This window comes from Malaclemys terrapin, chromosome 2, assembly GCF_027887155.1.
Source record: "Malaclemys terrapin pileata isolate rMalTer1 chromosome 2, rMalTer1.hap1, whole genome shotgun sequence".
Taxonomy (NCBI): domain Eukaryota; kingdom Metazoa; phylum Chordata; order Testudines; family Emydidae; genus Malaclemys; species Malaclemys terrapin.
In genome coordinates this window covers 133,503,239-133,531,207 of record NC_071506.1, presented here as the reverse complement: position 1 = coordinate 133,531,207, position 27,969 = coordinate 133,503,239, and the positions used below count along the sequence as shown (strand labels likewise).

Sequence of the window (27,969 nt, the reverse complement as noted above, 5' to 3'; positions counted from 1 at the left end):
TCGCTTCACAGCTGTTTTAGGCAGAAGCACACGGTCGTATTATCAATCCTAACCATCATGCTGTACTAATTACAATATATACCCATCGGTAATCCTGCTGTTAAGCAGTTAGATTACATTTTATAGTCTTCATCTGTATGCAGGGGTGTGGTTTTTCAATGTGTCCTCTTTGAATCTATTAGAAATATATAACCTGGGTCACCAGTTCTCTAGAAAGCGAGGAATATTACCTGCAGTGTTTTTTTTAAATCTCCTAAGACTAAAACAACTGCTGTTCCCACTCCCACCATCAACTATTCACCCAAAGGAAGAGTTCAGAAAACGAAAGGCTGACCTCATTCCAGCTTAGCTCTGTCAGAATGTCCCGTTTCCCCCCCCCTCCTAATATCGATGCATATTTATTGATCTCTGGGTGATACCCTACTCTGCAGTATCAGTCAAGAGGTAAATAAGAGGCAGGGGGTAGTCACGTGGCTCCGGAGGAACCAATGGGCCTTTAGGAGGAAGCCTTCCCATTCACAATTCCAAGGTAACCCTAAGCCCGTGGGAGCACGCCAGAAGCAGCCCAGCGAGCCAAGGAACTACAGGGTCCTGGCACACACAACCCTCCAGTCCCGGGAGCCCTGATTTTGCCCCTCGGGGGATTCGTTCCCCTCCCTCCATCTCAGGGGGCCCAGAATTGGACATCGTGGAGGGGCTCCAACATTTCTCCCTCTCCATTTCCCTCAGGAGTCCGAGCAGGATGCTGCCCTGTCCTATCACTTCCACCCCTTTCTCGGTCAAAGACATTTTAAAGCTGGAGCAGCAGAGCGCTCAGAGAGGGGACCCTCAGGGATTCCTCCCCCAGGATCTGCAAGAGCCTCCGGCCCTGCAGCCACCCCCTGCTTGTCTGCACAAGAAACAAGAGGCTGCCTACAATTCTGGGGACCTTCCCTTCCCGGTGGAAGACGATCAACGCGGAAATTGCAGGAGGCGTGAGGAGGAGTATGAGCTCATGAGGAGCTCCTGTGAAGAAGAAGAAGAGATGGACCTAAGTAAGTTAACAATCGGAGGGGCAGGGAGGGGGATACCACCAGCTTGTAAACTTGGGGACTAATCCAAAACCACTGGAAGTCAATGGGAATCTTTCTATTGGCTTCAGTGGCTTTGGATCAATTATGAAGTTCATGGAGGATAGATCTTTCACTCTATGCATCCGAAGAAGTGAGGTTTTTACTCACGAAAGCTTATGCCCAAATAAATCTGTTAGTCTTTAAGGTGCCACCAGACTCCTTGTTGTTTTTGTAGATACAGACTAACACGGCTACCCCCTGATACTTGACACCATCCATGGCAGTTAGCCAAGATGGTTGGGGAGGCAGCCCCATGCTCTAGGTGTCCCCAAACCTCTGATTGCCGAAGCTGGGAGTTGATCACTGGATAATTCACCTGTTCTGTTCATTCCCTCTGAAGGCACTGGCCACTGTCAGAAGGCAGGATATGAGGCTAGATTAATAGATTCTAAGACTGAAAGGGACCTCGAGAGGTCGAGTCCAGTCCCCTGCCTTCATGGCAGGATCAAATACTGTCTAGACCATCCCGGATAGACATTTATCTAATGGACCATTGGTCTGACCCAATATGGCCATTCTTAAGCCCATAAAGAGGTGCATAGATTTGGAATTGGACTTCATAGCAAATTACCTCTCCAAGATATTCTCCCAGTGAAATGAGGCTATCTATAGGCTTTTAGTATTGGTTAATACACAGAATCTGGGGCAAGGGGATTGCACAGGTTCATTATCATCAAGCCATATATTCGTGCATCGCAAGAAATCCGCATTAAAAATCGTTAAGAAACGCTGGGAGCGAAAAAATCTGAGCTACAAGACCCGTTGCAATGAAATAATTTGTTTACCTTAAGATACCAGGTGATTTCATTTGGGATTTTATATAATGGCAGGATAAAACTTTTGAGTAGCCAGAGAGGTTGCAATTTGGAATTTGTAATATACATATTTGATATCTTTGTGAGACATATATAACGTCATGCACGTGTTGATAGATATTAACAGAACCTTATGCAAATTTAATTGTTCAAACTCTTCTGTGTCACTATTATCAACAAAATGTAACTGGATTCTAGTCTCTTCAGATTCACCTATATTGTTTTAAAAGTTCTTATAGTAAACAAAAAAGATACAAGTAAAACAATGCAAGAAATAAAGCCACTGGTATGTATACAGTAAAAGTATTTTAACAACCGTATACTTTCACAAAGTATACTTCACACTTAATATAGGAAAGCATTTGGATACATATAAATAGAAAAGAAAGCGGGTACTTCGCAGCCGCAGGGAATACAGTTACAAAATTACTACCGTGAAAGATGTAAAAATATTGTTGCTTTTGTGAAAACAAAAACAAAAAAACACTGCGTTTCAAATTAGATCCCGTTTGACTCCACGAACAAAGCTGGTATTTAAAAATTTAAAACCCTTACATATTATTTAAAACAAATAATGGTCAACATTCAACATTTATTTTTTTCCTCCAACTGATGTTTTATGGAGGTGGCTTTTTCTTTGTTGACTTTTTACTCTAAAAAAGTTTCAAAAATAAAACCAGTCACAAAGTAACAAGTCCATAAAATTAAATCATCAGCACAGGGAATTTTATAAGATGGCAAATCTAACCACTGAAGTGTCAAACTGGGGAGGGGGCGGGGGATGGCCTGTATTTTGATTTGAAAAAATTATTTCTTACGGAAATAAAAATAATATAACTTTGCATTTAATAGTTCAAGCTTTCAACTCCTTGTTAGGCCTGTTAAGCGTCTAAGGAAAATATTGAAGCAATCTTCCAATGAAGGAGGGAACACTATCAACTCCACGGGACAATGCACATCAAATTTTCCTATAAGCTGAAAATAATTTAAAATATGAAGTAGTTTTATATTATTTCACTATAAACATAGAGAAAAAGATCTGTATGTGTGTGCATATATTCAAACACTTTATAATATATTGTGTACATGCATTAACACTATTTTAATATATAAAACGTTTGAATATGTGTACACACACACACACACTCTCTATTTTTAAAAACAGAAAAATTCCAACATTCTCAATTACATGAAAAATGACTGGATGGTCATTTAACACGTGCACAATTGTAATTAAAACAATAATTCAAAATATTACAGCCCATTACGTGGTTATTTTCAATGCCATGAGGTGATTTTTAAATAATTAAATCTAAAATAAATCTCCTTCGTGCAGGATCGCATTAGCAGCATAAATCACACTAGAATAGCGAGAATAGTTGTAACCTGCTAAATACTGATTTGACGTGGTCGAAATTTTAGTCTAAACCGATTTTTTTTGTTTTGTTTTTGTTACTGAATCACTCTCAGCTCTTTGTTAACAAACAAGTGTATTTTATACGCAGGTTTAGGAAGCCGCAGTCGAACTGCCAGCATTTTCAATACACATTGATCAGATGTTTGTTTTGCATAACATAGTTCAAAACTTCCTACTTTATAGCGCAAATAAATAGGAACGCTGGGCGTTTTCCTAACACCTAAACGGCATTATTATATAAGCAAGAAAATCAATAAGGCTCATCTTGTGCCTTTTTTTTTTTTTTTTTTGAATCACCTACAACGATTTTCTTTTAAAATGTAATGGGGTGGAGGAAGAAGCAGGAAGTTCAGACAACATGGGACGCTCTGAACCAAAGTTTGGACGAGCAAAGAAAAAAGAATACACATAGGGGTCATTTATATGGGACCCCTATTCCTTGCGAAACGGCTGGTGTCCTACGCTGCTTCATGCGCACATCTCGCGACAGAAACCACCCCCAAAACACTGCACTGAAAACTAGAACCCATTAGTGGGAAACATGAAGTGAAGCGGCGGCTGATTCTGCCACACTGGCGCATATCAATTATATGGTCCCTGTTCAAGCCAAGAGGTCTACTCCCTGGAGTAAGGATGACTCCTGTGAGTAGGAGCTTGCAAGATCGGACATCTAGATTTGGAAATGACTAGGAAGGGAGGCGGGGTCTGTGTGTGGAATGGAGCACCGGGAGTACTCACAGCCACAGGGTCCACGGGCGATCTGTGAATAAATCAAACTGGAATGTAACAGGTGCAGCCCACGGAGTAGGATTCTAAAGCGAAGCGGATCTATCTATCTACGTATTAAAACAAAGCTTTGATGTGCATTGTCCCGTGGAGTTGATAGTGTTCCCTCCTTCATTGGAAGATTGCTTCAAGTTTCTTGCGTCAAATTAAAAACAAAAATAGCCTGATAGTGTCTCTCCTCCACACACACACACACACACACACACACACACACACACACACACACACACACACACACACACACACACACACACACACACACACACACACACACAAAAATATTCCGGTAATAAAAGACAGCCAGGTATACACTGAGTTACGGTTATTTGCTCTGAATCGTTCACATGGGATATTTTCAGTGGATCAGCTCCTGTTTTACTTTCCTCACCCATCAATCTCAGTAGTATAGACGGGAGTATTTATGCAATTCAATTGGAGAGGGGTTTGGTCCAATGAAATATACATAAATGATACAGTAATAATTAATGACAGCTCACCAGCCTTCATAGATCTGATGCAAAGTCTGCTAAGTCAATGGAAAGGCACCCATTGATTTAATGAGTTTTGGATCGGGCCTATTGATTATAACCAGTTTAGGGCAGACAGAGAGAAATGATCAGCGCTGGTCGATGAAAGACTTGAACTAATTTTGTTTATTCAATTAAAAAAATCGAAATTTCATTTTTTGGCAGAAACATGGGATGATTTCTCCCCTCCCTCCCTCCCCCCAAGACGTTCACATTAAATTCAGCCTATTTTTCGAATGGCTTAACGATCATGAATCTAATTTCACAGGAGCCCGGGATTAGTTCTTTGACCCAGGGCTAGAAAACACTCCAAACATGTGTAACCCTTCTGGGGGCAGAGCTGAAAATGTCTCCCTTTGCTTTGGGTTTCGCAGGAAAATCTCTGGCCGCGGACTCTTTCGAGCCCAGGGAGAAGAAAGACGACCCGTGCGAACGTCCCAAGCAAAGGCAGAGGCGGAAACCCAGGGTTTTGTTTTCTCAAGCTCAAGTTTTCGAGCTGGAAAGGCGGTTTAAACAGCAGAAGTACCTCTCGGCTCCGGAACGGGAGCATCTCGCCAGCCTGCTGAAACTCACCTCCACGCAAGTCAAGATCTGGTTCCAGAACAGGAGATACAAGTGCAAGAGACAAAGGCAAGATAAATCGCTGGAGTTCTCGGCCCATCCCCTTCCTCCCAGGAGGGTAGCGGTCCCTGTGCTAGTCAGAGATGGCAAGCCGTGCCTTGGGGGCTCCCAGGGTTACACTGCCCCTTATAATGTCACGGTCAGCCCTTACTCCTATAACACCTACTACAGCGGTTACAGCAATAGCCCGTACAGAGCAAACTACAGCGGTAGTTACTCTGGGGGGCCCGCGAGTACCACACCAGCCAGTCACATCATGAACATGAGCTTTAGTGTCTCCAGCGCTGCTCAGACCCAGCAGGGTCACTTGCAAGCCACGCTGCAAGCAGGGATCAGGGCTTGGTAAATGTCTCCCTTGAAACTGACCACCTGGATGATGCTGAACATCGCAAGGGCAGGAGGGCGATCAGAAGCCCCGGTCCAGCCCCCGTGGAGACTGTCTTTTAAAAGACGCTGTGTTAGAAAAAGGGGGTCTCTGGCGCTTTCAGGTTCTGATCCCTGGGGACTAAGCTACGGATCACTTTATTTATTTAACATGGGTGTTTTTAAATACAGCCCTTCCTCTGTCTCTCACCTTCTACCCCCCCCCAAAGGTATTTGCTTCTCCAGAATGCAAGAAGAGCAGTGATCATCCGAGTCCAACCAACCTAGTGTCCTTCCTAAAGACAAATTTGAAAGTACTGGTTGTGCACTTTTCTGTACGTTTATTTTCAGCTGACCATTTTATTTAATTCCTTTAAAAAAAAGTTTATCCTCTGTGATAAAGTTCGGATATACCTATCTTCATTCCTGCCCAGCACACATTTTTCATTTGTGTATGTTTTTCAATTTAAAAAAATGAAACACCACGTTTTTTTCAATTACATTGTTCACACTTAAAAAAAAAGGTCTGTCCTGTCCCACTCAAAAATGTGCAGTTACCACGAAATCTGATTCAGCACAGCAATTGGAAATAAATGCTCAAGTTATCAAAAAGAGAGAGAAAGGTCATAGTCTAATGGCCTGAGCATAGCTCTGTAAGCCAGGAATTCCTGAGCTCTGATCTTCGACACTGACTTTCTCTTCAACCCTGGGCACATTCTTTAACCTCTCTGCTTCCCTTCCCCATACCTAACATTGGTTTATTTTATTTCACAGGAAAGTTGTGAGGGTTAATTAATTAGTTGCTGGGTCAGATCTTCAGCTGGTGTCCAACAGCTTAATTATATTGATTTCAATGGAGCAATGACGATTTACATAGCTAAATATATATATTGAGCCACATCCTTAGCTATGTAAATCGCCATTGCTCCATTGAAATCAATATAATTAAGCTGTTGGACACCAGCTGAAGATCTGACCCAGCAACTAATTTATATATATAAAGTGCTTTGCAGGTTACAAGAACTACCCAAGTATTAAATCTGGAAGAGCCGAATATTGTTTCCAAGACTGAGGAAGAGAGCTTTCCAAGAATCACTTCTGTGCTGGCATTTTCAGGGGCATTACATATGTTGTGAATAACTACACTGATCATTTGGGTTGTTATTGTAGAAATGTTTTTCGATGACTAAATAAGGACATGGTTTTACTGAAATTTATTATATTATTAAAGAAATGCTGTGTAAAAGGATTAGTATTTCTCTACACCGGAGTGACAAGAGGTGGAACTAAAGTCCAGAGGAAGATGCTGCTCTCATAAAGGAAAAAATATTTCAGATAGGAAGCTGTCATGCTTCTAATTTTTTTTTTTTCAGAGCGCGGTGAGAGTTCACAGAGGGCATAATTTTACCCATTCATTTTTCTATCACAAGCATGGTGTGTCAGTCTACACACAGGTGCCATTAACATCAATAGGAGTTCCCCAGTAGACAGAGAGAGAGAGGGAGAGATGGCCAATACAGTCTGTGTCCAATATGAATTTGAGGCCAATTCTGCTCACCTTACTCATGTAAGTAGCCCCACTGAGATTTGACCCATAGCCAATCTTCATCCAACAGCTAGGCCGTTCAGAGATGCCTTTTAGCTTTCACATGCAGAATCAAAGAGATCATCTTTCTAACTGGAAAATTAATTATCTGAAGCATGTGTGTGTTGAAAGACATGGTCCTAACAGACAAGATTATTCCACAATGTATTATCCCAGACATTACACTGAGCTATTACAGTGACGGGACCACATAGCTACCTAGATATAGACAGTAGCTAACAAAAATAGCATATATCCCAGATATGTCAGGTAACACCATGCAACTTCTCTGCCAGGCCCTCTGGCACAGCATATTTGCTGTCACTGAGAGGTTAGGTTCAAGGAAAGCATTGCATGTTGTGGCCTGACATAGCCTAGGGCACAAGACAGCACTTGAAAACCAGGTGTGGGATATACCTTTCACTCCACGTCACCAATATGCCATGAAAGAAACCCAGACCCTCTGACTCAGCCACAATAGCTTGGGTTCCCTTGCCCGGGATGCTGAGAAACAGGTGTATAGGGAACTCTACCCTCTGGGCTAAACTCTGGTTTCACTTACAATAGTGTCATTCTATAGGCTCAAGTAAAACTGGTGTACATGAGAGAATTGGGCCCATTTTATTTGCCCTAGAAATCTGAGATTTCAAAATGTGATACCGAATTATTTTTGTGTCTGTCTCAATCCCTTCATCCTGAGAACAGCTTCTGAACAGCACCATGGAGATGATATAATCCTGCTTTGAAACAAATCGGTGCTATTTTCCTTAGAATATCATTAAATTATAGTGCCTAGTACAACAGAGATCCCAACCACAACTGGAACCCTAGGCGTTGCTGTAATACAGATAATTGATGGTAATGTTATGCAGCAGCAGGGCCATATCTGTCCAAATAGATTTTATCATGAAATCTAAATCATCCAAACCCATTTGGAGCCTAGTTCTGCTGCACAGAAGGGGAGAGCCCACACCACAAAGGGGCTGTGAAATCCCAGTATGCATTGGAAGCGTGCTGCATGGGGGAGCCATTGGAAGTAGTGTGGTGGTTGGGGGTCGGAGGGAGAGGCAGCTGGATGGTGCACATGGCCACTGAATGCTGGATTATGTAACCCTCACGCAAATCCCTCCCACCTGAGGCCAGACAGAGATCTAGAAGGCTGCAGCAGTTCAGAGACTTCCTATGTGTGCGTACAGCGCCCAGAGCAATGGGGACTCTAGATGCTAAGATAACAAATAATAATAATAAATTAATGGATTTCATAGCCTGGATGCTGTTCCCACCCACCCATGGAGAACTCCTGCCCCTTTACTCAGGATTCACAAAGGCAGGAGAGAACTCCATCCTTAGTACCTGATCAGTGTTTAATTTATGCCAGGGCGGAGGCAATTTTGTAATTTTCTAATGAAAAGCAGATGATATTAAGACAGAAAAACACAATTAATTAAGGATTTTTGTTAAGATTAGCATCTGTGTTTTCAAAGCAACGCCGTAAAAGGAAAGTTAACTAATAGTAGATTTCCTGATTTAAATGCTATCTGTATAAGTTTTTGGCTTAAAAAGATCTACCGGCAGTACAAATTTAACTGTAGAAAAACAAAAGCATAAAACCAAAAGCATACTTGATTGTACGGTTGTAACTGGATGAGCGAGAAATGTGTGATTGTGCAATTTTGCTTGTGTTTACAAGATGATTGTGTGTGATTCTGGGTAGAGGGGATTATTAAACTGACCAAGAAAACAGAAAGAGAGAGAGAAAAGAAAATATCTTATTTTTTAATATAGTCCTGGATTAGCAGTTTGTGAACTTTCTCTTTATTGCCTGGCAACCCCTCCCTTTATTTTTTTTCAAAGAAAGCTACATCACAGTTCATTTACTTAGAGACAGTTTTTCAACTGCTCAGCACTCCACTGAGGGACTGATTTTCAAAAGGGTCAGCACCCCAAGTGCTGAGTAGAGCTGGTTGGGATTTCTTTGGCAAACTGGTTCCCCATCAAAACATGTTGATTCACTGAAATTGTTCACAAGAAAGGGTCAGTTTTGATGAATGTCTCAATTCAAAAACATTTTTTGGGGAAAAAAAACAACCTTTGAAATTGTCAACAAATCCCATTCTGACATTTTCATAACAAAAAATTCCAGTTTTCCAGATCAAAATGACTTTATTTTGAACTCTGAGCTAATTACAGTAAAAAAAACACCTACGTTTAAAATGGTTAAACATGAAATGAAATGTTTAGAAATGATGGAAACAAAATGCTTCCATTAACTAAACATTTTTCATTTGTCGGTTTGCAAAAACAATTCAAGATTTCGACTACGTCCCCCAAGCTGGAACAGGAACGTTTTTCTAAAATCTCAAATATTTTCCCAGGATAGGAAAACAGTTTCCCACCTAGCTCTAGTGCAGATGTGTTTTGAGAATCTGGCCCTAAATGGGTGGGTTTTCAGAGGACTTTGTACCCACGGTCCTAATAAACTCAATTGGAGTTGCTGATGCTCAGCATCCTATGAAAAGTTAGGCTGCAAATGTCTATCCAAGGGAACCATCTGCTCCCAGAACTCTCACTCAGGTTATGAAGAACCCCCTAAATTATCCTCACAACCCCCTTGCAACTCCTCCCGCCACATCCCTATAAGAGTAGACAACAGGTCCCCTCAAGATCACCCCCTGCTGGTTCATCTCCCTCAGTGAGAACTCTCTCTCCACTCAACGCTGCTACCTCCCTTTCAGCCCCCTTCTTGACAACTTATCCTTGAAGTATTTGCTGGAGAGACTCTTTCAGGAGGCAATTAAGCTTTTATCTCCACTCCCGCTCAACCCCATCACTCTTTAGTGTTCGTTCACTTCCCAAATGGGACGTAACTGACACATAAACAAAATAATCCCCCTCTCCCCCAAGAGATAGTGCTGTTCACTTTCCTGCCTGTCCCAGGGCTTGAGGTGCCATGTAGGCCAGGTAGATAAATCAATAAAGCTGCAGACATGCTGACTCTTCCCCCATTCAATCCAAGCTCATTCTGGGAACTTTCTGAGATCAGATCTGCCTTGGGTCTCCTCTCCAGCCCTACCACAATCAGGAGAAATGACAGTTCTGACTTTTAGGAATGCTAGGCAAAACATGTGCAATGCAACCAACAGCATTGCCAACTCTTATAGTTTTAATCACATGTCCTGCAATACATGAGATTTTTCTTAATGTCTCAGCTCCAGGAGTCAGATCACTGCAGGGGAGGCTTAGCTTTCATTTAAAAATATAAATTGCTAGTGCAGAGAAAAGTCTGAAAACATGAATCCCAAAAGCTCAAAAACCAAAAGGCAAGTCAAACAGAATCCAGAATGTATTCTTTTAAAAAATCTCATGATTTTTGAGTGCTCAGAGTTGGCGATACTGAATTAGTCATGTATTATATAGATTTCTTTTCCTGATATCCATAGATAATATGCAAGACTATTTTACATCACACACACACGCAGGAATTACCATGCCAGATCAAACCATTGTTCCATGCAGTCCAGTGTTCTGTGTCTCATAGCAAACAGTACAAGGTACTTCATAGCTAAGGTGTAAAACTCCTATAATGGGCAGTTATTAATTCTACAGGGGAAGTTTCTTCTTAATCTCAGTTATTTAGTATACTCAGAAGCAGGAGAGTTAACCCTTCTACGGTTTTATCCTTGCTACTGTCACTCTAGCTATTCTTATTATTCATATAAATATACTAAATAGAGTCAACATAAATAATCTTTTGTTCTGATTTTTAAAGGGGAGAACGGTTTGGTGGTTTGAGCTATAGCCTAGGACTTGGGAGTCCTACGCTCTGCCAAAGATGTCCTGGGTGACTTTGGGCAAGTCACTTAGCCTATGTGTGCTACCATTCGCAAACTGGGGGATGATAACACTTCACTATCTCCCAGCAGTGTAGTGAGGATAAAGACATTAGAGACACTCAGGCCATATAAGTACTTAAGGGCTTGTCTTCACAAACAAAGCTAATGACAAGCTGAGGTGTAATCTACCCTGCACCGGAGTGGACCCTGCTACTGCACATTAGCAGTTCCCTAGTGCGCTTTGAACTACTCTAATTTCAAAGCGGGGTAGATGAAAGCACGTAGATGAAAGCACACTAGGGAACTGTTAGTGTGCGGCACCATGGTCCACACGGGCACTTAGCGCATGTGGCTAGGGCGGGGTAGATTAACACCCCAGTTTCCTGGGAACTACCTGTTTTTGTGGACAAGCCCTCAGATCAATATCTCGATGGAAAGGTTTGAAGAAAAATCAGTAGTGGGTCACAGCCCGCAATTACATTCTGTGTTGTGTTTGGTCACTGCTGCTTTGCCATGTGTTCATGATACTGGGCCAGATCCCCAGCTGGTGTAAATCAGCACTGATTCCAGTCAATGGCACTACACCAATTTATACCAGCTGGGGATGTGACCCTTTTCATACGGCTTCACTGATGCTCCTCTGTTAATGTTTCATTTAGATGAAAAACAACACGAGAGAGGAATTGCTCCTTTTTCCTTCAAAGTCTTTCCACATCTCTAGAAAAAACTGCAAGCTCTTGAATTACATTCTCTAATCCGAACTGGCTCTACATTTCTGGTACCCCTACCACCATTCTACCCAGGCATCAAGTGAATCTCCGACAGAACTATTGCTTGCTGATGCTTGTTTGTGTTTGCTATTTTGGATTCTTCTTAAAATTGAAAATATGCTGGGGAATTTTTCTGCCCTGTCACTCAAGTGTGATTGGTTCTTTGGGCTTCGACTATTGTGCCTCTTCTTAGGTAGGGTGACCAGATGTCCCGATTTTATAGGGACAGTCCTGATATTCTTGTCTTATATAGGCGCCTATTACCCCCACCACCTATCCTGATTTTTCACACTTGCTAGTTAGTCACCCTACTTCTTAGGACACTAAGCTACAATGGTTTATTTACTTTTTTAATGTGCTGCAAATTTAGCACTGGTGATAGGTGATGGATTAGCAGCCCTGGGGAATGAATGAAGCCCTCTGTTAATCTACAAAACAAAACTGAGACCCACCAAACTCATTTCACAGAAGCCACCGAACAGCCATGCCATGTTAACAACTGTAACAGTAGCCACTGGAATCAGCGGATGTTGACCTCTATCATGTGGTGCAGTGTTGACCTTTGTCACCCAGGTTCATGTGACTGGGACCAACATAGCGAGAGCTGAGACATACGTACCAATTCCAGGTTCTCACATCCAATCTCTAGGGGTCACTATCTCTCCAAAATGCTCTCTCAAAACACTGAGCCCCAGATCCTCAAAGGTATGTAGGCTCCTAACTCCAGTGGAAGTTAGGAGCCTAAATACTTTATTGGATCTGTGCAACAGAAACTGCAGTAAGGAGGAGTAACAGGATGGTCTGCCCCTCTAAGGCCCAGGGAGTTGGAGACCAGCCAGCTCTGTTTGATTAGGGACAGAGAAAGGGAAAGGGTCAGGTGTTTCCAACTCTACTTTCCCAGCCTTTTGTAGGGAAGAGCTGCAAGAAAGTTAGCTCCTGTCTGGCAAGCCTTGGAGCAGGGGGAAGAGATGCAAGGGGAAAGGCCTCTGGGTCCTGGCAGCCTGCTTTGTTTGTGGAAATTTGTGAGAAGAATAAAACTGTGCCCTGAAGGGAGGGGCTTAAAATACTTTAGGTTTGTTGTCACTCCTTCCTGAGCTGAGCAGACAGGCCAGCTGCCCTAGGCTCTGTTAACTGTTAGACATATAAGGTGGGATTCACCAAGGTATTTAGGCACCTAACTCCCATTGATTTCAAAGGTATTGATTTTAATGGGAATTAAGTGCCTGAATACCTTTATGAATTCCACCTATAATTCCTTGCCCCACCTTGAAAACTGCTAAACAGGTTTTTAGCTGTGGAGGAGGAAGTCAAACTAATCAAGTGGCAAAATACCCAGAGAATAAACAGTATACAGGGGTATTCACAAATGGCCTGCAGGAAGATGCATTGGGCAAACCCTTACAGGAAATAATAGAACTTGAGACATGATAAGAGTTTCACCTGAGCAGTGGGCTAGGGGCATGGAGTAAGCAGGGCTACCTGGATGAGTCAAGGTTGCAGGATTGGGCACTCGATGCTTTTTCTGTGATGCATCCATCCCAGATGGCTGAAGGTGCTTTAGTTGAGTAAAATGCATTTACAGGCATGCGCAGCTTCAAGGAGGTAGGGCCACTCCATTAACTCTACTGAAATCCCAATGCAACATCCACCTAGTCTCTCTTGGGGGGGAGGAGGGGGGAAGAAGGGACACGGCGGGGGAAGAGAGAGAGAGACAGACAGACAGAGGCATTTTGAAGGCTTTTGGCAATGCCTAGGGAGGGCAGACATCATCTGCTGTCAACTGTCAATCACAAACAACGCCAGGTTGAGTTTATTTTAGAGCCTGTAGCAAGCTACAGGCACCACCATGCGAGCCTTACTCACAGGAGCAATGCAAAATAGAATCACTCAACTGTATAAGTCTTTGCAGGATCACACTCTAGGACTTAATCCAGTAGCCACTGCAAAATCCAAATCCCCTATGACGGACAGACACACACACAAGCCAGGAGAGTTTTGTGAGCTTGATACCTGCAGGGTCAGCCTCTTTACAATATTGGTGTCTGCTGGCAACAATTCATTCAAATGCCCTCCCCCCCCTTAGAATTCTTGGCTTATTTAAAATATACTCAGCCCACTGCCAAATGCTGCACTTAGGGTGACCAGATGTCCCGATTTTATAGGGACAGTCCCAAAATTTGGAGCTTTTTCTTACAATTGGCACCTATTACCCCCCCCCACACACACACACACACACACACCCCACACCCGTCCCGATTTTTCACACTTGCTATCTGGTCACCCTAGCTGCACTGTTCTGTAGAATGATTTGCAATTTGGGGGGGCATTACATTTCCCTTCCCTTTAAATCTATCCTGTTTTCCACTCCCCTTCAAAAACCTGGTCTAAACCACAAATCGTGTATTATTAAGACATCTGAAAAGCCAGACAGACCTTAAACACACACACTAGAGCGAAGATTTCAACCAGCGCTAGAATGGGTTTAGCACAATACACCAAGTGTCCACACAGGGGCACTCCCACAGCCAAACTGAGAAAAGAGAATCTCCTGAAATCTTGCAGCTTCTGTTGCTCGTCTGTAGTTTGTGCTGAACTCCCTGGCATTCATCAAAGTTTTCTGTTACACTTGTAACCACAGTGGGCTGGTAAAGGTTGGTCCTGGGGTGAAACCTAGCAAAGCAATATATTATAATCACACCTATGCTTGGATAGAGTTGAATTATTATAGCCCTGCAACTACAAGGAGTGAGTTGGGGGGCAGCATAGTCCAGTGATTAGGAACTGGACTGGGAATCTGGAGACCTGGCTACCACAGAAGTCAGTGGATTTACACCAGGGATGAACCTTGCCCTATGTTTTTAATGTTGATTTTATTCAAATGATAGGCATAGGGAACAAACAGTCCCATTACAATCAATAAGGCTGCAGTGGGCAGAATTTCGTCTGTGTGCATATATACTTGGGGCTGTTTCAGCCTTGGCAGAAGCAGACTCAGCTGACAACGGCTGTTCTGTTATTCAGGGTTCACTTATGACTAATTAGTCGATTGGTTATTATTTGCATTACACTGGAGGGGGCGGGGGGAAGCTCTACAAGATTGGTCCTGTGCAGCACAGGTGAGGAGCGCTGCATAAACAAGCCTAAGACAGGACAGGCTGTGCAAGGAACCCATTCCTACAATAACAAGAGCACTGCGCCCGCACCCACCAAGTCACTGCTGCCCAACAGGCAGGAGGCCGAAGAGGTGAGAGAAATAGTATGAAGACAAATAGGGTCACGCCCCTGTTCTCGTCAGACAATCCCATTCTTCTTCCACAGCCCGCTCCATTGTAACCCTGTACTCTTACATCCCTAGGTACTTGTATGGCCTTCACCACTGTAGTAACTGAGCACCGGTCTCTTATGCATTAAAAACAGAGAGAACTGAGGCTCACTGCTGCTCAGTGCAGAAGATCACACCTAACACTTTGCTTTCCATTCACTCACAAGTACCCTCCACACACATACACACACACACACACACACACACACACAGAGGCAACAGCCCCACAGACTTACCCAAGGACCTGGCGGATAGGGTGACCAGACAGCAAATGTGAAAAATCAGGACAGGGAGTGGGGGGTAATAGGAGCCTATATAAGAAAAAGACCCAAAAATCGGGACTGTCCCTATAAAATAGGGACATCTGGTCACCCTACTGGCGAATCAAGCACTATGTAAGTGGTGTACTGTGACTTAATAGTAACAGTAAAGCTATTACTTCATATCAAAGGCATAAGCGATCAGTTACACTGTCACACAGCTTAGCCTTAAAAACACTCTGGGTCCAATTCTTAAAAGCTTCCAAGTGACTTAGGAGCCTAATTCCCATTGACTTTCATGTAGGCGCTTTAGAAAATTTTACCCAATAAGCCCAATTTTGTTTGGATTTGCACTGTTTTTTTTTTTTTTACTCCGTGTATCTCACAGACTTCAGCTCTCCTGATTTACATTGTCTATCCACAAAAGCTGCTTCAATATACATTTAAACAGATATAATTACACGGATGGTGTGCTCACACAGTTGCAAACCCACAGATCAGAATCAGGCCTGAGAATTCCAGGGAAATGCTTTGCCAGGCCCTGGGTTTATATTTATATGATGCCTTAATCTCCTCTTACAACAATTTGATCTTGCGACTCCCCTGACTTCCATGCAGCTATGCCTGACCTACACACGTCTGAGTAGGAGGAACATCAGATCCATGGTAACCAGTACCCCACCTTGCTTCACCCACCAAATACTAAACAAAATTTGCAATATTTACAGGGGAAGAGGTGGGAAATCTCAAGGTGCCCGGGCCAGCCACAGCGTTCACTCCCCCCCTCACTGACAGAGTGTGAGAAGGTCACCTCCCCCGGCTCTAAGCAAACATTCCCAATGTGTGTTACAGGTGAGGACTTCTGGCTAAGCTGTTGAACAGATTGGGTAGGAAGTCACTTGCAGGCCACCCAGTTTGAATGCATTCTAAACTTTCGGGCAGCAAGCAACGGATCCTAATCTGCTCTCCAGAAGCAAGGGACCAGGGGTTAGAGAGCCTGGCGCAGGGGCATTGTTGAAATAATACTGTTCGGCTCCAATTGCTTCATAAATCTTTCCAAATTGCTTTTCTTGGGCAATAAGAGGATAATGAGACTGAGTTATTATTGGAGCTACTGAAGCTCTCCAAGGATGCAATTCCTGTTACAAAACAGACTGCAGGGGAAAAAAAAACCCAGTGTAAACAATTTAGAGAGATTGAATGGAAAAAAAGTTAAAAGCTGGATCATTATCTGTCTATGAGGGCTTTATACTGCCTCCTATCAGTGTAGTATCCGAGTGCCTTCCATGTAAGAGTCAATAGCAGTGAAGTCCCTTGAGGATTTCAGGGCACCTCTCACTAGAGTATGCGCTTTCCCTGGGGTAGGGGCTTTGTTTTTGGATTTGGGGGTTGATAAGGGTAGAGGGCTGGAAGGAGGAGTCAGTGTTGTGAATGTCATGCTTATGGGGGAAAGGGGACAGTGATATTAGGGACCACCTGCAAATACATCAGACTAAATCTTTTCAGTGCCAGTTCCTCCGCTTATGTAAATCAGCATGATTCCACTGAAGCCAATGGAACGATACTGATTTACACCAACTGACAGTGGCGGATTTAGAGTTAGCGGGGCCCTGGGCGCAGCTTAATTTCCCCCCCACAGGACCCAGCCAAGAAAAAGAACATTTTCTCTCTCTCTCTCATCTCTCCACCCCCACCACCACCATTTCCCCCCCGCTTCATCCTCTTCCTATAATTATAAGTAATGGGAAGCAAATGAAAATAAAGTGAGGTACCTTGATTGGGGCAGGAGGTTGGAGGGCAGGAGGGGGTGCTGGGGGCAGGCTCTGGGAGGAAGTTTGGGTGCGGGGTGTGGCCTCTGGGCTGGGGCAGAGGGGTGGGCATGGGTGTGGGAGGAGGGGTGAGGGCTCTGGGAGGAAGTTTGGGTGCTGGGTGCGGGCTCTGGGCTGGGGCAGGAGGTTGGAGTGCCGGCGGGGGGCAGCGCCTACCTTGGGCAACGCAGCTCCCAAAGCAACCGGCTCACACACTCCTCTGGCAGTGGCTCCCAGGCAGGGGGAACCAGGGGGTCTCTGTGCACTGCTGCCCCTGCACCTCCCATTGGCCACAGTTCCCAGCCAATGGGAGCTGCAGAGTCAGCGCTTGGGGCGGGGTCAGTGCATGGAGACACACCTCTCTCCCAGGGGCTGCAGGGACATGCCGGCCATTTCCAGGAGCAAAGCAGCATGGAGGGAGGGAGGGAGGCAGAGTGGGCAGGGAGCCACCTTAGCCCTGCTGCTGGCACTTGTCTGTGTGCCCCTTGGAGGGAGTGGGGCAGTGGGTCTCCATGTGCTGCCCGGGACAGGGGCAGCACGCGGAGCCGCCTCCCCCCCCACTAGGGGGGTGCAGAGACATGCCAGCAGCCAGTCACTTCTGGGAGCAGTGTGGGGCCACTGGCCACGGCGTGCAGGCAGCCTGCCTGAGTCTGCTGCACCACCGACTGGGACTCGGGGGCAGGCTGTCAGATATTTGTCCTGCATTTTGGGGGGCCCCCTGTTGTTGGGGATCCCGTGCCACCACACAATTTGTTTAATGGTAAATCCACTCCTCCCAACTGAGGATCTAGACCTTACGGCAAATTTTGTTCTCAAAGAAGCGCTTCCCATGGAAGTCAACAGAAGCCAAAGAAGAATTTTACTCCATCATCTATGATGGTTTTACATAAATATTCCTGTAACGTTTGCTACTTACCAGGACTGAATGGGCCAGATCACTGGGCTAACTCCAGTGAAATTAAGGACATTACAGTGGGGATTAATTTGATCCTGTGAATTTAACTAAAGATTGGCTCCCCACAATACTCAACTCCTCTCTGTATTTGGGGTCAAATCATGTAATGGCCAAAAACTAATTGTGAGCAAACACCAAACTGATGAGAGAGAGAAGGGGTCGCACATTTGCATCTTAAACAACAGAGGATCGAATGAGGGTTTGCAAGTACACAGAGGGATACAGGATCCCAGCAGAATAGCAGGGGTGGCTTCCCACTGAGAAAGGAAAGACATACAGCTCTTTTCCCTGTTCTGACCACTACTGGCTGCCTTACATGTCTATCTCCAGGTATTCCTGCAAGCATGAAAAATGGTTACTGTCAGTCAGAGTTAAGGGGCTATGACTTGATGTAAGAGTCCCCACCGTCCCCACACCACAGGTATGTGACAATGTGCAAACGCTCATGGATCCTACCCCAGCTCTGCCACCAACTGCATAACCTGAGCACCTCAGAGCTCAGACCCTCTCCTACAAAAAAAAAAAAAAAAAATGCCAGGAGCTGTTTAATAACCACAGTGAACCAGGACCTCGGTTTTATTTCTGACCCAAAAGATTCTATCACAGTGGTCGGCAACCTTTCAGAAGTGGTGTGCCGAGTCTTCAGGTTTCGCGTGCCAGTAATACATTTTAATGTTTTTAGAAGGTTTCTTTCTATAAGTCTATAATATATAACTAAACTATTATTGTATGTAAAGTAAATAATGTTTTTAAAATGTTTAAGAAGCTTCATTTAAAATTAAATTAAAATGCAGAGCCCCCTGGACCGATGGCCAGGACCCAGGCAGTGTGAGTGCCACTGAAAATCAGCTCGCGTGCCGCCTTTGGCACACATGCCATAGGTTGCCTACCCCTGTTCTGTCATGTTAACACAGCCCACAGAAAAATATCATTATTAAACACCTATAAAAGGCCTAAATATCTTTAAATACCAGAACTGCTATAAGTAAGTATTATACACAATGCAAATTACTTTCCACCATACAACCAACACCATCTTCTACAGGGCCGTAGCAACAAAGAACGTGGCCCCCTCTGAACATATGTCTGGGCGGGGCCCCTTACAATGCAGAAACTGGAATGCGGTATTTATTTTGCCACTTTTAGGGGCCCCCTTCCTTGCGGGGCCCCCTCCGGTTGGAGGGTACGGAGGGCGCTCGCTACGCCTCTGACCTTCTACCCCTAATACTGACACCCAGGCCTGCCCTAAAAACCCTCCCCCCAAGCAGAGGGAGAGATGCCAGAGATTACACAAAGTCCACTAGGGACTTTGCTATTGTTTAAAACAACAAGGAGTCCAGTGGCCCCTTAAAGATGAACAGATTTATTTGGGCATAAGCTTTCGTGGGTAAAAAACCCACTTCTACAGATGCAGGTTTTTTAACCCACAAAAGCTTATGCCCAAATAAATCTGCTGGTCTTTATGGTGCCACCTGACTCCTGGTTGTTTTTGTGGATACAGACTAACACGGCTGCCCCCTGATATTTGCTATTGACTGGAAGGTGGAAGGCTCTCCGATACCAAGGTGATGGGCAGAAATATAAAGCCTTATGATTTCGAGAGAGAGAGAGAGAGACTTTGCAACTCCCCATGGACACAGCATGCCAGGAGCAGCAGGGTATGGCAGTTTCCCTTGGCACTGAGAACATACCGAGGAGGAATCTCACTGCTCAGGAGCGGTGGGAGCCCAGGAAGCTCTCCAAGGGCGTTCACTGCTGCCCCGGGCTCCAATCAGACCCAGGAGGCTTGGCTGGCTGGCTTATAAATGCAAAGCAGGGAGTGTTGCAAAGTGAAAGTGCCCGTGGGCTTCTCCCTGGTGGACTTGCGGGAAGGGAGATGAGCTCCCGGGCACCGCTTCCAGGAAGGGAGGAGGGACAGGGCAGCACAGAGCCCCCCAGAGGCAAGAGCCACCCCGGGGCCCCGCAGCAGCAGCCAGCGGGGAGGAGCCTTCCCCAGGGCTCGCTGCCCCACTCCTCCAAGCCGCTCACGTCCTTCCTCATCCAAGACATTCTGCGGGACGGTGCGGACCGCGGAGCTGCGGGAAAAGGGAGGAAGAGCCGGGGATGCTGCGGTGCCTCTAGCCCGGAGCCTGCGCTGGACAGTGCAAGCTCCGCTCCCCGGCAGCCAGCTGGGAAACCCCTCCCTGAAGGGGTCCCCCCGCCACCCTCGGAGCAACCAGGAGAGCCAGACGCAGGTAAGCAGCTACTCAGCCGCCGGCGCTTCCCCCCGTCCCCACGGGCGCCTGGCTCTGCAAGACTTTCCCCGCGCTTGCACGGCTGTAAATCACGGCTCCCCCTCCTAGTCAGCAGAGACCCTGCAGCCTAAACCAGGAGCAGCTCCTCTGCCTTTGAGCGCTCAACTGAAACCCAAGCGCTCTGTTCCTATGGTGCCGGGGGGGCACCTCCAAATCCGGCAGAAGTGGCGCATAAGTGGGATCTCTGCAAGGGAAAAGCAACAGAAATAGCCACTGTCTGCACAGATTTATTTCCCCCCGCCCAGAGGAGCTCAGGTCCTATTTAGGCACCTCAACAAGTGTGGGGTTTTAGTTTTGTTTTTTGCAAATTTGCCCCTGAGCCTTTTTTGAAAGACATATGACCCCGCCTGAGTCCATGGGAGAACCCAGAAAGAAAGACCCCCCTCTAATCAAGCAGCCAGAAAGAAGACCCCCCCCCCCTTAGTGCCACAGCTGCATGTTTAAAGAGCTCCTGGAAGCTCCCTTTATTTTTATTCTGGCCTGGTAAATTTGCTGCATTCACCATCACTGATTACTTTAATCTAATACGAGGTCTTAAAATCCCATTTGTTGAGTAGAAGCTCTTTGTGACAGTGACTGGCTTTTGGTTCTGTCTGTCCAGTACCTACCACAAGGGGGTCCTAGCCCATGATTGGGGCTCCACAGAATAAAAAAATATTGTGTGGATTCATTTTAAAGGGCATCTTATTGTTCATGAACCTGCTGCTGAGTCATTTTTACGGTGGTGCGTTTCTGGGACCTGTGTATTTACAGGTTGGGGCAGCAAAACACAAAAGGTTGCAAATCACTTGGCACTTCCTTTAAAGAATGGTGACATTTAAATATCAACAAGTTTCTCTAGCATGCACCTGCATGATTGTGGGAGGGGGTAAGAAAGAGAAGCTGCTACAAATTTTTGAAAATTGTTGGTGTTGGGGAAGCAGTGGAAACCATTGCATGCTCCAGGGAATGCTGAAGTCTCTCTCCATCCTGTTTTTTATATACAAGAAGGGGGATCAAACACATGTAAGCTCTTTGGGTGACAAGACTGATCTATTTTATGTCTGTACAGCAACTACCACAATCCGGCCCCAGTCCTGATTGGGATATTCAGGAACTACTATTATAATAATAATAATAAGACACTTTAATCAATCACTTTCTTTCCAGGTGAAATTGACCCTGAAGTTCAAAGAAGTTTTCACAAAACCAAAGATCAAGAGAAATGTGTCAATGAACCTCCAAAAAAAAAGGAGTGGGGGTGGGATTCCCTTGGAAATTTACTTTAAAAATCCCTTACATTGAGCCAGATCCTCAGCTGGTGTAAATCTGCACAACTCCACTGACTTCAGCAGAGCTAAACCGATTTGCACGAGATGAGGAATGGCCTATTGTTTCCAACCCAAACATTTCAACATGGGAAACTGGCCTATTTCCATTGTCCATGCTGAATGAAATAATAATTTTTTTAAAAAAGTAACAAACTGCATAAATAGTGACAAGTTCATTTGATTTTAAGGTTCTTTCGGTTTTAGTAATTGTAGGGGTCATTTAGCACCACAAAAAGAGGACGTTGCTGTTCTTATTGTTAACCCGACGCTGTCTCTTTAAGAAATCTTTCAGACTGGGGGCTTTAGTTATGGAGAGCTTGATCCTGAAAAGTGCAGAGCACTCCCAGCTCCCACTGTCTTCGATCAGAGCTGTCGGCGCTCAGCACCTGTCTGGATCAGGGCTGAAGTGACAGAATGATTCTACTGGAAATAAGATTAAGGTGACATGTCTGGTTGCTACCTCTGAGCTGTGATGGCCATCAACAATGCCCTAATTCCTTCACTCTGCTCTCCTGTCACATTAAAACCAGCATGTACTAGTGCATCTTTCACGTGACAGGTATCCTCTTTATCCCTCTAAACTTGCTCAGCAATGCTGCAGGAAAAAGAGCAGCAGCAAGGGCTTGAGACACTTCTGATCTCTTTACCCTGGATATATCAAAAGTTCAGCCTTCTAGCAGTAAAACTCCCACCTGAATTGTAACTTGTGTAGGGATCCAGATCCTGTTCTCATTGACATGAACTGGAAGCTTTGCCATTCACGGGGGTGGGGTAGGACTGAGTCGACAGCCCAAATTTTCAAACCTGGGTGCCTTAGGCGCTAAGGGACTGATCCTGCTGCCAATTAAAGCAGTGGAAAGTAGCAGTACCTCTATGGAAGTAAGTGGAATGTGTGTGGGAAGAGAACTAGGCCCCTAATTTTATACTGATCCACCTGAATAGGTTTTTGTTTTGTTTTTAAGGCTTTATATATCTACATATATAATGGCCTGATTTCAATGACAGTAGCAGGTGCTCAGCACCTCTGAAAATCAGACCCACTTTTATGGGTGCCCGGACATACACCTGGGCATCCATCTTTGAAAATGTTGGCCGATGACTACAAATTACTAGGACTGCCATCCCCAAGCATTCAAAACTCAGGAGATGTGCCTTAAAAAACAACAAAACAAAACAAACCCTACATTAGGGGGATGGTGGGATCTGGTCTCGATTTTTAATTTGCTATATAGTTGCCATCTGTGCCTTTGGGGCGCACTGACTTCACATTTCCAAACTTTTCTCTGCAACATGAGGGTAGAAACTGACTTTCTTAAAGTGAAAGCTGAGATTCTCACATAAATCACAGGACTCCAGAATCTAGGGCTTTAAGAAAAACACCAACTATTGCAAGACTCACAATAAAATCCCAAAAGTTAGCAACACCTTTTTATTTGTATTACTATAATGCCTAGGAGCCCCAGTCAGGACCCCATAATGGTGACACTCGTGAGTACAGAAGAAAAAGGCATTTTCACAACAGAGGAACATATTTTTAAGAGTATTTAGGTGCCTAACTCCCACTTAAATCAATGGGAGTGAGGTGCCTAAATACCTTCAAAAATCTGGCCCAGAGTGAACACTGTATCAAAATTCAGGGGCAGAGGAGAATTATATACAAAAGCTTTTTGAATTTTTAAGCTCACGTGAACATGTAAAAATGTCTCCAGGATGACAATGGAATTGTGTGCTCTCAGCAAGGCAAGCGCCTGAGAACAAGCTGTTCTAACTCCCCTCTTCCTTCCCACAGAGGCATATACGGAGACCAACCTGTCAGACTGTGAAAACCCTCTGAAATCCTCACCGAGCAACCAAAGGACCCCAAAGCAGCAAAAGCGCTCACGGGCAGCCTTCTCCCACACTCAGGTCATCGAGTTAGAAAGGAAGTTCAGTCACCAGAAGTATCTGTCCGCCCCGGAGCGAGCCCACCTGGCAAAGAACCTGAAGCTCACTGAAACCCAGGTGAAAATCTGGTTCCAGAACAGAAGGTACAAAACCAAAAGGAAGCAACTAGCCTCAGAACTCAGTGGACTCGATAAGAACTCAGTTTTTCCAGTCCTTAAAGAGGATGATGTCTCCAAGGCCTCTCTGATTTCTGTGTATAACAGCTACCAATACTATCCATACCTGTACTACTTGAATGGCTGGAGTCCCTCTTTGTGGTAACTACAGCTAAAGACTTCAACTTTTCCAAAGAGAAGCTCTTTTTTTATTTTTACTGTTTTGCTTTTTCTAATAATGGGGTGGGTGGGAAAGCACTTCTGACCAGATTTTCAGTGATGCCGAGCACCCTGCATGTCCTTTTCCCTTTCAGGGGATTTGCAAGGTTCTCGATACTGCTACAAGTCTAGGATAACATTTTCCAAAGCACCTAATAATAAATGCCACGCTCTTGTATAGCACTTTCCATTGGTAGATCTTAAAGTGCTTTAGAAAGGATTACAATCTCCATTCTGCCAATGGGGAAACTGAGGTACGAAGCAATTAAGTGACTTGTCCAAGGCCACCCAGGGGCAGAGCCAGGAATAGAACCCAGTCCCCCGAGTTACAGTCCAGTGCTCTATCCACTATAGTGTCTGCCCTTTTCTCTCACTGAAAGTCAAAGTGACCTAGGCACCCATGTGCTTAAATCTTTTTTCAAAGTGGGACTTAGGTGCTTTGGAAAAACTTTAGCCCTATGCACAATCAGTGTGTAAAAACTAAGTAATGATGATGGTTTTGCACAGCAATTGTCTTGGTGTGTTCATCTAGGCCACTAACTCTGTGACACTGCATAGTAGATTTTAATATTTAAATACCTGGTCTTCTCAAACAGAACATAGGTGGGGCACTGAATGGAAAAAAATGGAGTCTGCATTTTTTTGTTTTCATTAAATGGAAACTAAGAGCCATGTGGTCCTAGGGTGAAGACTGAGATATATTAGAACTATGTCAGCTAACATAACAAACCCCATTTAAGCATGTGCACCACTGCTCTTTACTGGCTAGAATTAGAACTGCATAATTATGTGTCATAGCACCTATACTGTTCGTTAAAGTAGAGTCTCCTTTAGCTCAAGTAGTAAAGACCTTTGGTTTGAAGTAGAAAGTGTGCAGTTCTATCTCTGCGTGTGTCATGAAGTGTAGCCATGATGCACTGCATAGTAACAAACATGAAATACTAGGCAACAACAGAGTTGTTACCATATGCAATAAATATTGTGAGCAGGATCCTCGGCGGGTATAAATCGATTCTCTGATTCTGAAGGAACCGACCCAATTTACACCTGCTCAGGTTCTACAGCCTACACACCAATGTATACCACCACTAACTTAGCAGCACGTACCAAACCAGAAGATAGCAAGAAAGTCAGTATCACAACGACAGATCTGTTTTGCATATCACCACGCTGATGCTGTTTGAACATTAACAAATAGAATTATTCTGTTAAATAGCCTAAGTTTTCAGCCTTCCTAACAGTTTAAAGAGAAGCAGTTGTTTGTAAAATTAGATGAGACCAAGCAGCCTAGTGCTTTAGGAAAGGCTCACTGGCTTGGTATTGCTGTAAAATGTTCTTATGATCACAGAGTTAGATGATCTTATCGTTGTTAATCACACTCACCATTTGAACAGACTAACAGAGGTGAATCCTGCTTCCATTTGATACATACTGTACTAGCCTGATGCTGCATGGTGCGGAGCATCTTCTGATCCTATCTTCTATAGTGGGAAGTGAGAAAACTCCGCACTTTGCAGTATACAAGGGAAACATGGGATAAAGCTTTTATGCCTGGTGGTTAAGTGAATAGCAATATTTTGACCTCAGTCTGTTCAAAGTAACAGTGATGGCTTTTAGGAGCAAAGGAAATGCCTGCCCATACATAAAGTTTGAGGTAACATCTATTGTGGAGGAAAGAAATGTTTTAAAATAAAAATTGGGAGGGGGGGAATTATGTTAGATGATTTATAATTTCAGTGGACCAAATTCTCAGCTAGTACCAATCACCATAGTTCTATTGATTGGCAATTTACACCCTCTGAGCATATGTGCGTTTTTTTAATCTATCCAGTTCTTTATAATGATGCCCCTCATTGCAGTATCTGAGCACCTCCTAAAGAGAATTAAAACCCCCCAAACCACAAAAAGTCAAAGGCTTAATTTCCCTCCCTTCTCCTCAAGGCAGTTGGGGCTGCATATTGTTAGAGTGATTGCTACCGGATGGAAATTGTAATCATTTCTTTTCAGAGACAAAGGGTGCAGGGAAATGAAGTAATATATTTTATTAGACCAGCTTCTATTGGGGAAAGAGACACGCTTTCAAGATTACACAGAGCTCATCTTCAGGTCTGGGGAATTTTTAGAAATCTTATTTTTCATGAAAATATCTTTGAAAATTGATCTTTTGTTTCCCTCCTCCCCCCAACCCAATAGATCTGCCCACTCACAAGTATCCTTATTCAAGCCAGGAGACTCCTATTGTGAGCCAGGATTACTTATGGGAGGAATAGTTTACAGGATCAAACCCATTAAGGTGAACAATTCACCAATGCCGCAAATTTATGGTCACTGCCACCGTGTAAATTATTTGAACTACACGAAAGGATAACTGCCTGTTTTCTAACTAGTCGGAATGTAACTTCTAGTATCTCCAGATAACATTTTTCTTCCAGCTCATTCTTTATTTAGAACCTATTCATTCTGAAAGGATTCAGTCCTTTCTCTCAGTCAGCATTAAGAGTAGAAGGTCATCTCTGGGCTGTTACAATATGTTTCAAACTCAAGCACGCTGCTTATCCACTTTCCAAAAGAAGTGATCATACAGTACTTTGAACAAAAGATTCCTTAGGGTCCTATCCTGGGGCCCTGACTCACTTGAGGAGCCCCACTAACGTCAATGGGATAGGATTACTCAAAGGAGAAATAGCTGCGGGAGCAAGTACTGAATGCAGAAATCCACAGGCACGTTTGGGCCCAATTGGGCATGACTTGCACCTTGTGCCATCATTGACACCAGTGCAAAATGGGTGCAAAACACTTACCATGCTGATTTGGTAGCTTTACATGCCTATTTTACACTGGTGCAAAGCTCCTCATTCTCTGTTGCCCTGCACCTTGTGTGGTCATTTAAATCAGTGCAAAGGGGGTGTAAAACGTTGCCTAATCAGAATGATACGGTCTGATTCTTATCTCATTTATATTGGTCTAACTCCACTGATTTCCATGAACTTACTTCTGATTCACACGAGTGTAAATGTAGTAGTGTCACCTACCTGGTCTGGCTTCAAGCGCTCTGCTGCCTCAGTTTCCCTTCACTTAGTTTCGATTTCCCGACCTTCTCAGGAAGGACTCACTGCCACACTCAAGTCTCTTCCCTGCAGGTAAAATATCAAAACCAAAAGCAGTTCCTCTGCCCATCCTGTGCTACAACTCCCATAGACTTTCCCCTTTCCTCTCTGTGGGGAAAGGAGAACTCACCCTTCTCTTCAGTCCCCCTGCTTCAGGGCCCACAACAGCTCACATCAGCAGTTTTCTCAGCCTTTTCATAGGGATCACCTTCCCCCTTCTCAACGGGTCTGATAACTGAACAGGGCTGGCCAGCCTCAGACACCCTGGCCCTTAAAGGGAATAAAGTATAAGAATATGCACCATAGAGAGTGGCTCACCCATTTTGCACAGGTGTAAATGATAGGGCAGTGGGGAATTGGACCCCATCTGCAGGGCAACAATGGATTTTATCCATTGTTCTTTAGTAGTCATGGTAACTGAACACCCTCTTGGATATTTCATCTGTGTCCCAGCTCTTCGTTTGTAACCTATAACAAAACTCTCTGAACTGCCCATCCTTTGTATGTTTATGAAATCAGTCCAGTGCAAACAGTTGTTATTTTTGTATATATATTTTGATACTATTTTTCCAATGTGTGTGCATTGTACTTTGGAATAAAAAGTTAAAGGTCTGTATTAGAAATGGGCTTCTGGGGGGGTTCTGGTTTGGGGGTTTGTTTTTTAAAATCTCCTTTGTATGTGTTTCAGGTTCATGTATTTGGGGTCAGAATCTGGCTACAGGCAGGCAAACGCACCAGGCCAGGGCATGTATGCAAACTCAGGATCCCTTACTCCCTCCCCTAGTGCACTATTACAGGGAGTAGCAATGGGGCTCGCTCACAGGCC

The 27,969-nt window shown here is 44.3% G+C and overlaps 2 protein-coding genes across 2 annotated transcripts; both read left to right on the top strand.

The window, feature by feature from the left end:
- Positions 1–555: 555 nt before the first annotated feature.
- Positions 556–6,880, top strand: NKX2-6 (NK2 homeobox 6). The gene is made up of 2 exons (XM_054020114.1): positions 556–1,034; positions 5,032–6,880. The coding sequence occupies exons 1-2, from the start codon at positions 743–745 to the stop codon at positions 5,622–5,624; spliced, it is 885 nt and encodes a 294-aa protein (XP_053876089.1). The 5' UTR covers positions 556–742; the 3' UTR covers positions 5,625–6,880.
- A 12,924-nt stretch (positions 6,881–19,804) lies between these two features.
- NKX3-1 (NK3 homeobox 1) lies at positions 19,805–27,755 on the top strand. The gene is made up of 2 exons (XM_054018227.1): positions 19,805–20,408; positions 23,568–27,755. Exons 1-2 carry the CDS (start codon positions 19,805–19,807, stop codon positions 23,981–23,983), a joined length of 1,020 nt encoding a protein of 339 aa, XP_053874202.1. The 3' UTR covers positions 23,984–27,755.
- Positions 27,756–27,969: the final 214 nt, after the last annotated feature.

Excerpts from the sequence above, each read along its gene's own strand:
- NKX2-6 (XM_054020114.1), top strand. The coding sequence starts at position 743 with ATGCTGCCCTGTCCTATCACTTCCACCCCTTTCTCGGTCAAAGACATT. Across the intron at positions 1,035-5,031 it reads AGAAGAAGAGATGGACCTAA|GAAAATCTCTGGCCGCGGAC; the intron begins GTAAGTTAACAA and ends TGGGTTTCGCAG.
- NKX3-1 (XM_054018227.1), top strand. The coding sequence starts at position 19,805 with ATGGACACAGCATGCCAGGAGCAGCAGGGTATGGCAGTTTCCCTTGGC. Across the intron at positions 20,409-23,567 it reads ACCAGGAGAGCCAGACGCAG|AGGCATATACGGAGACCAAC; the intron begins GTAAGCAGCTAC and ends TCCTTCCCACAG.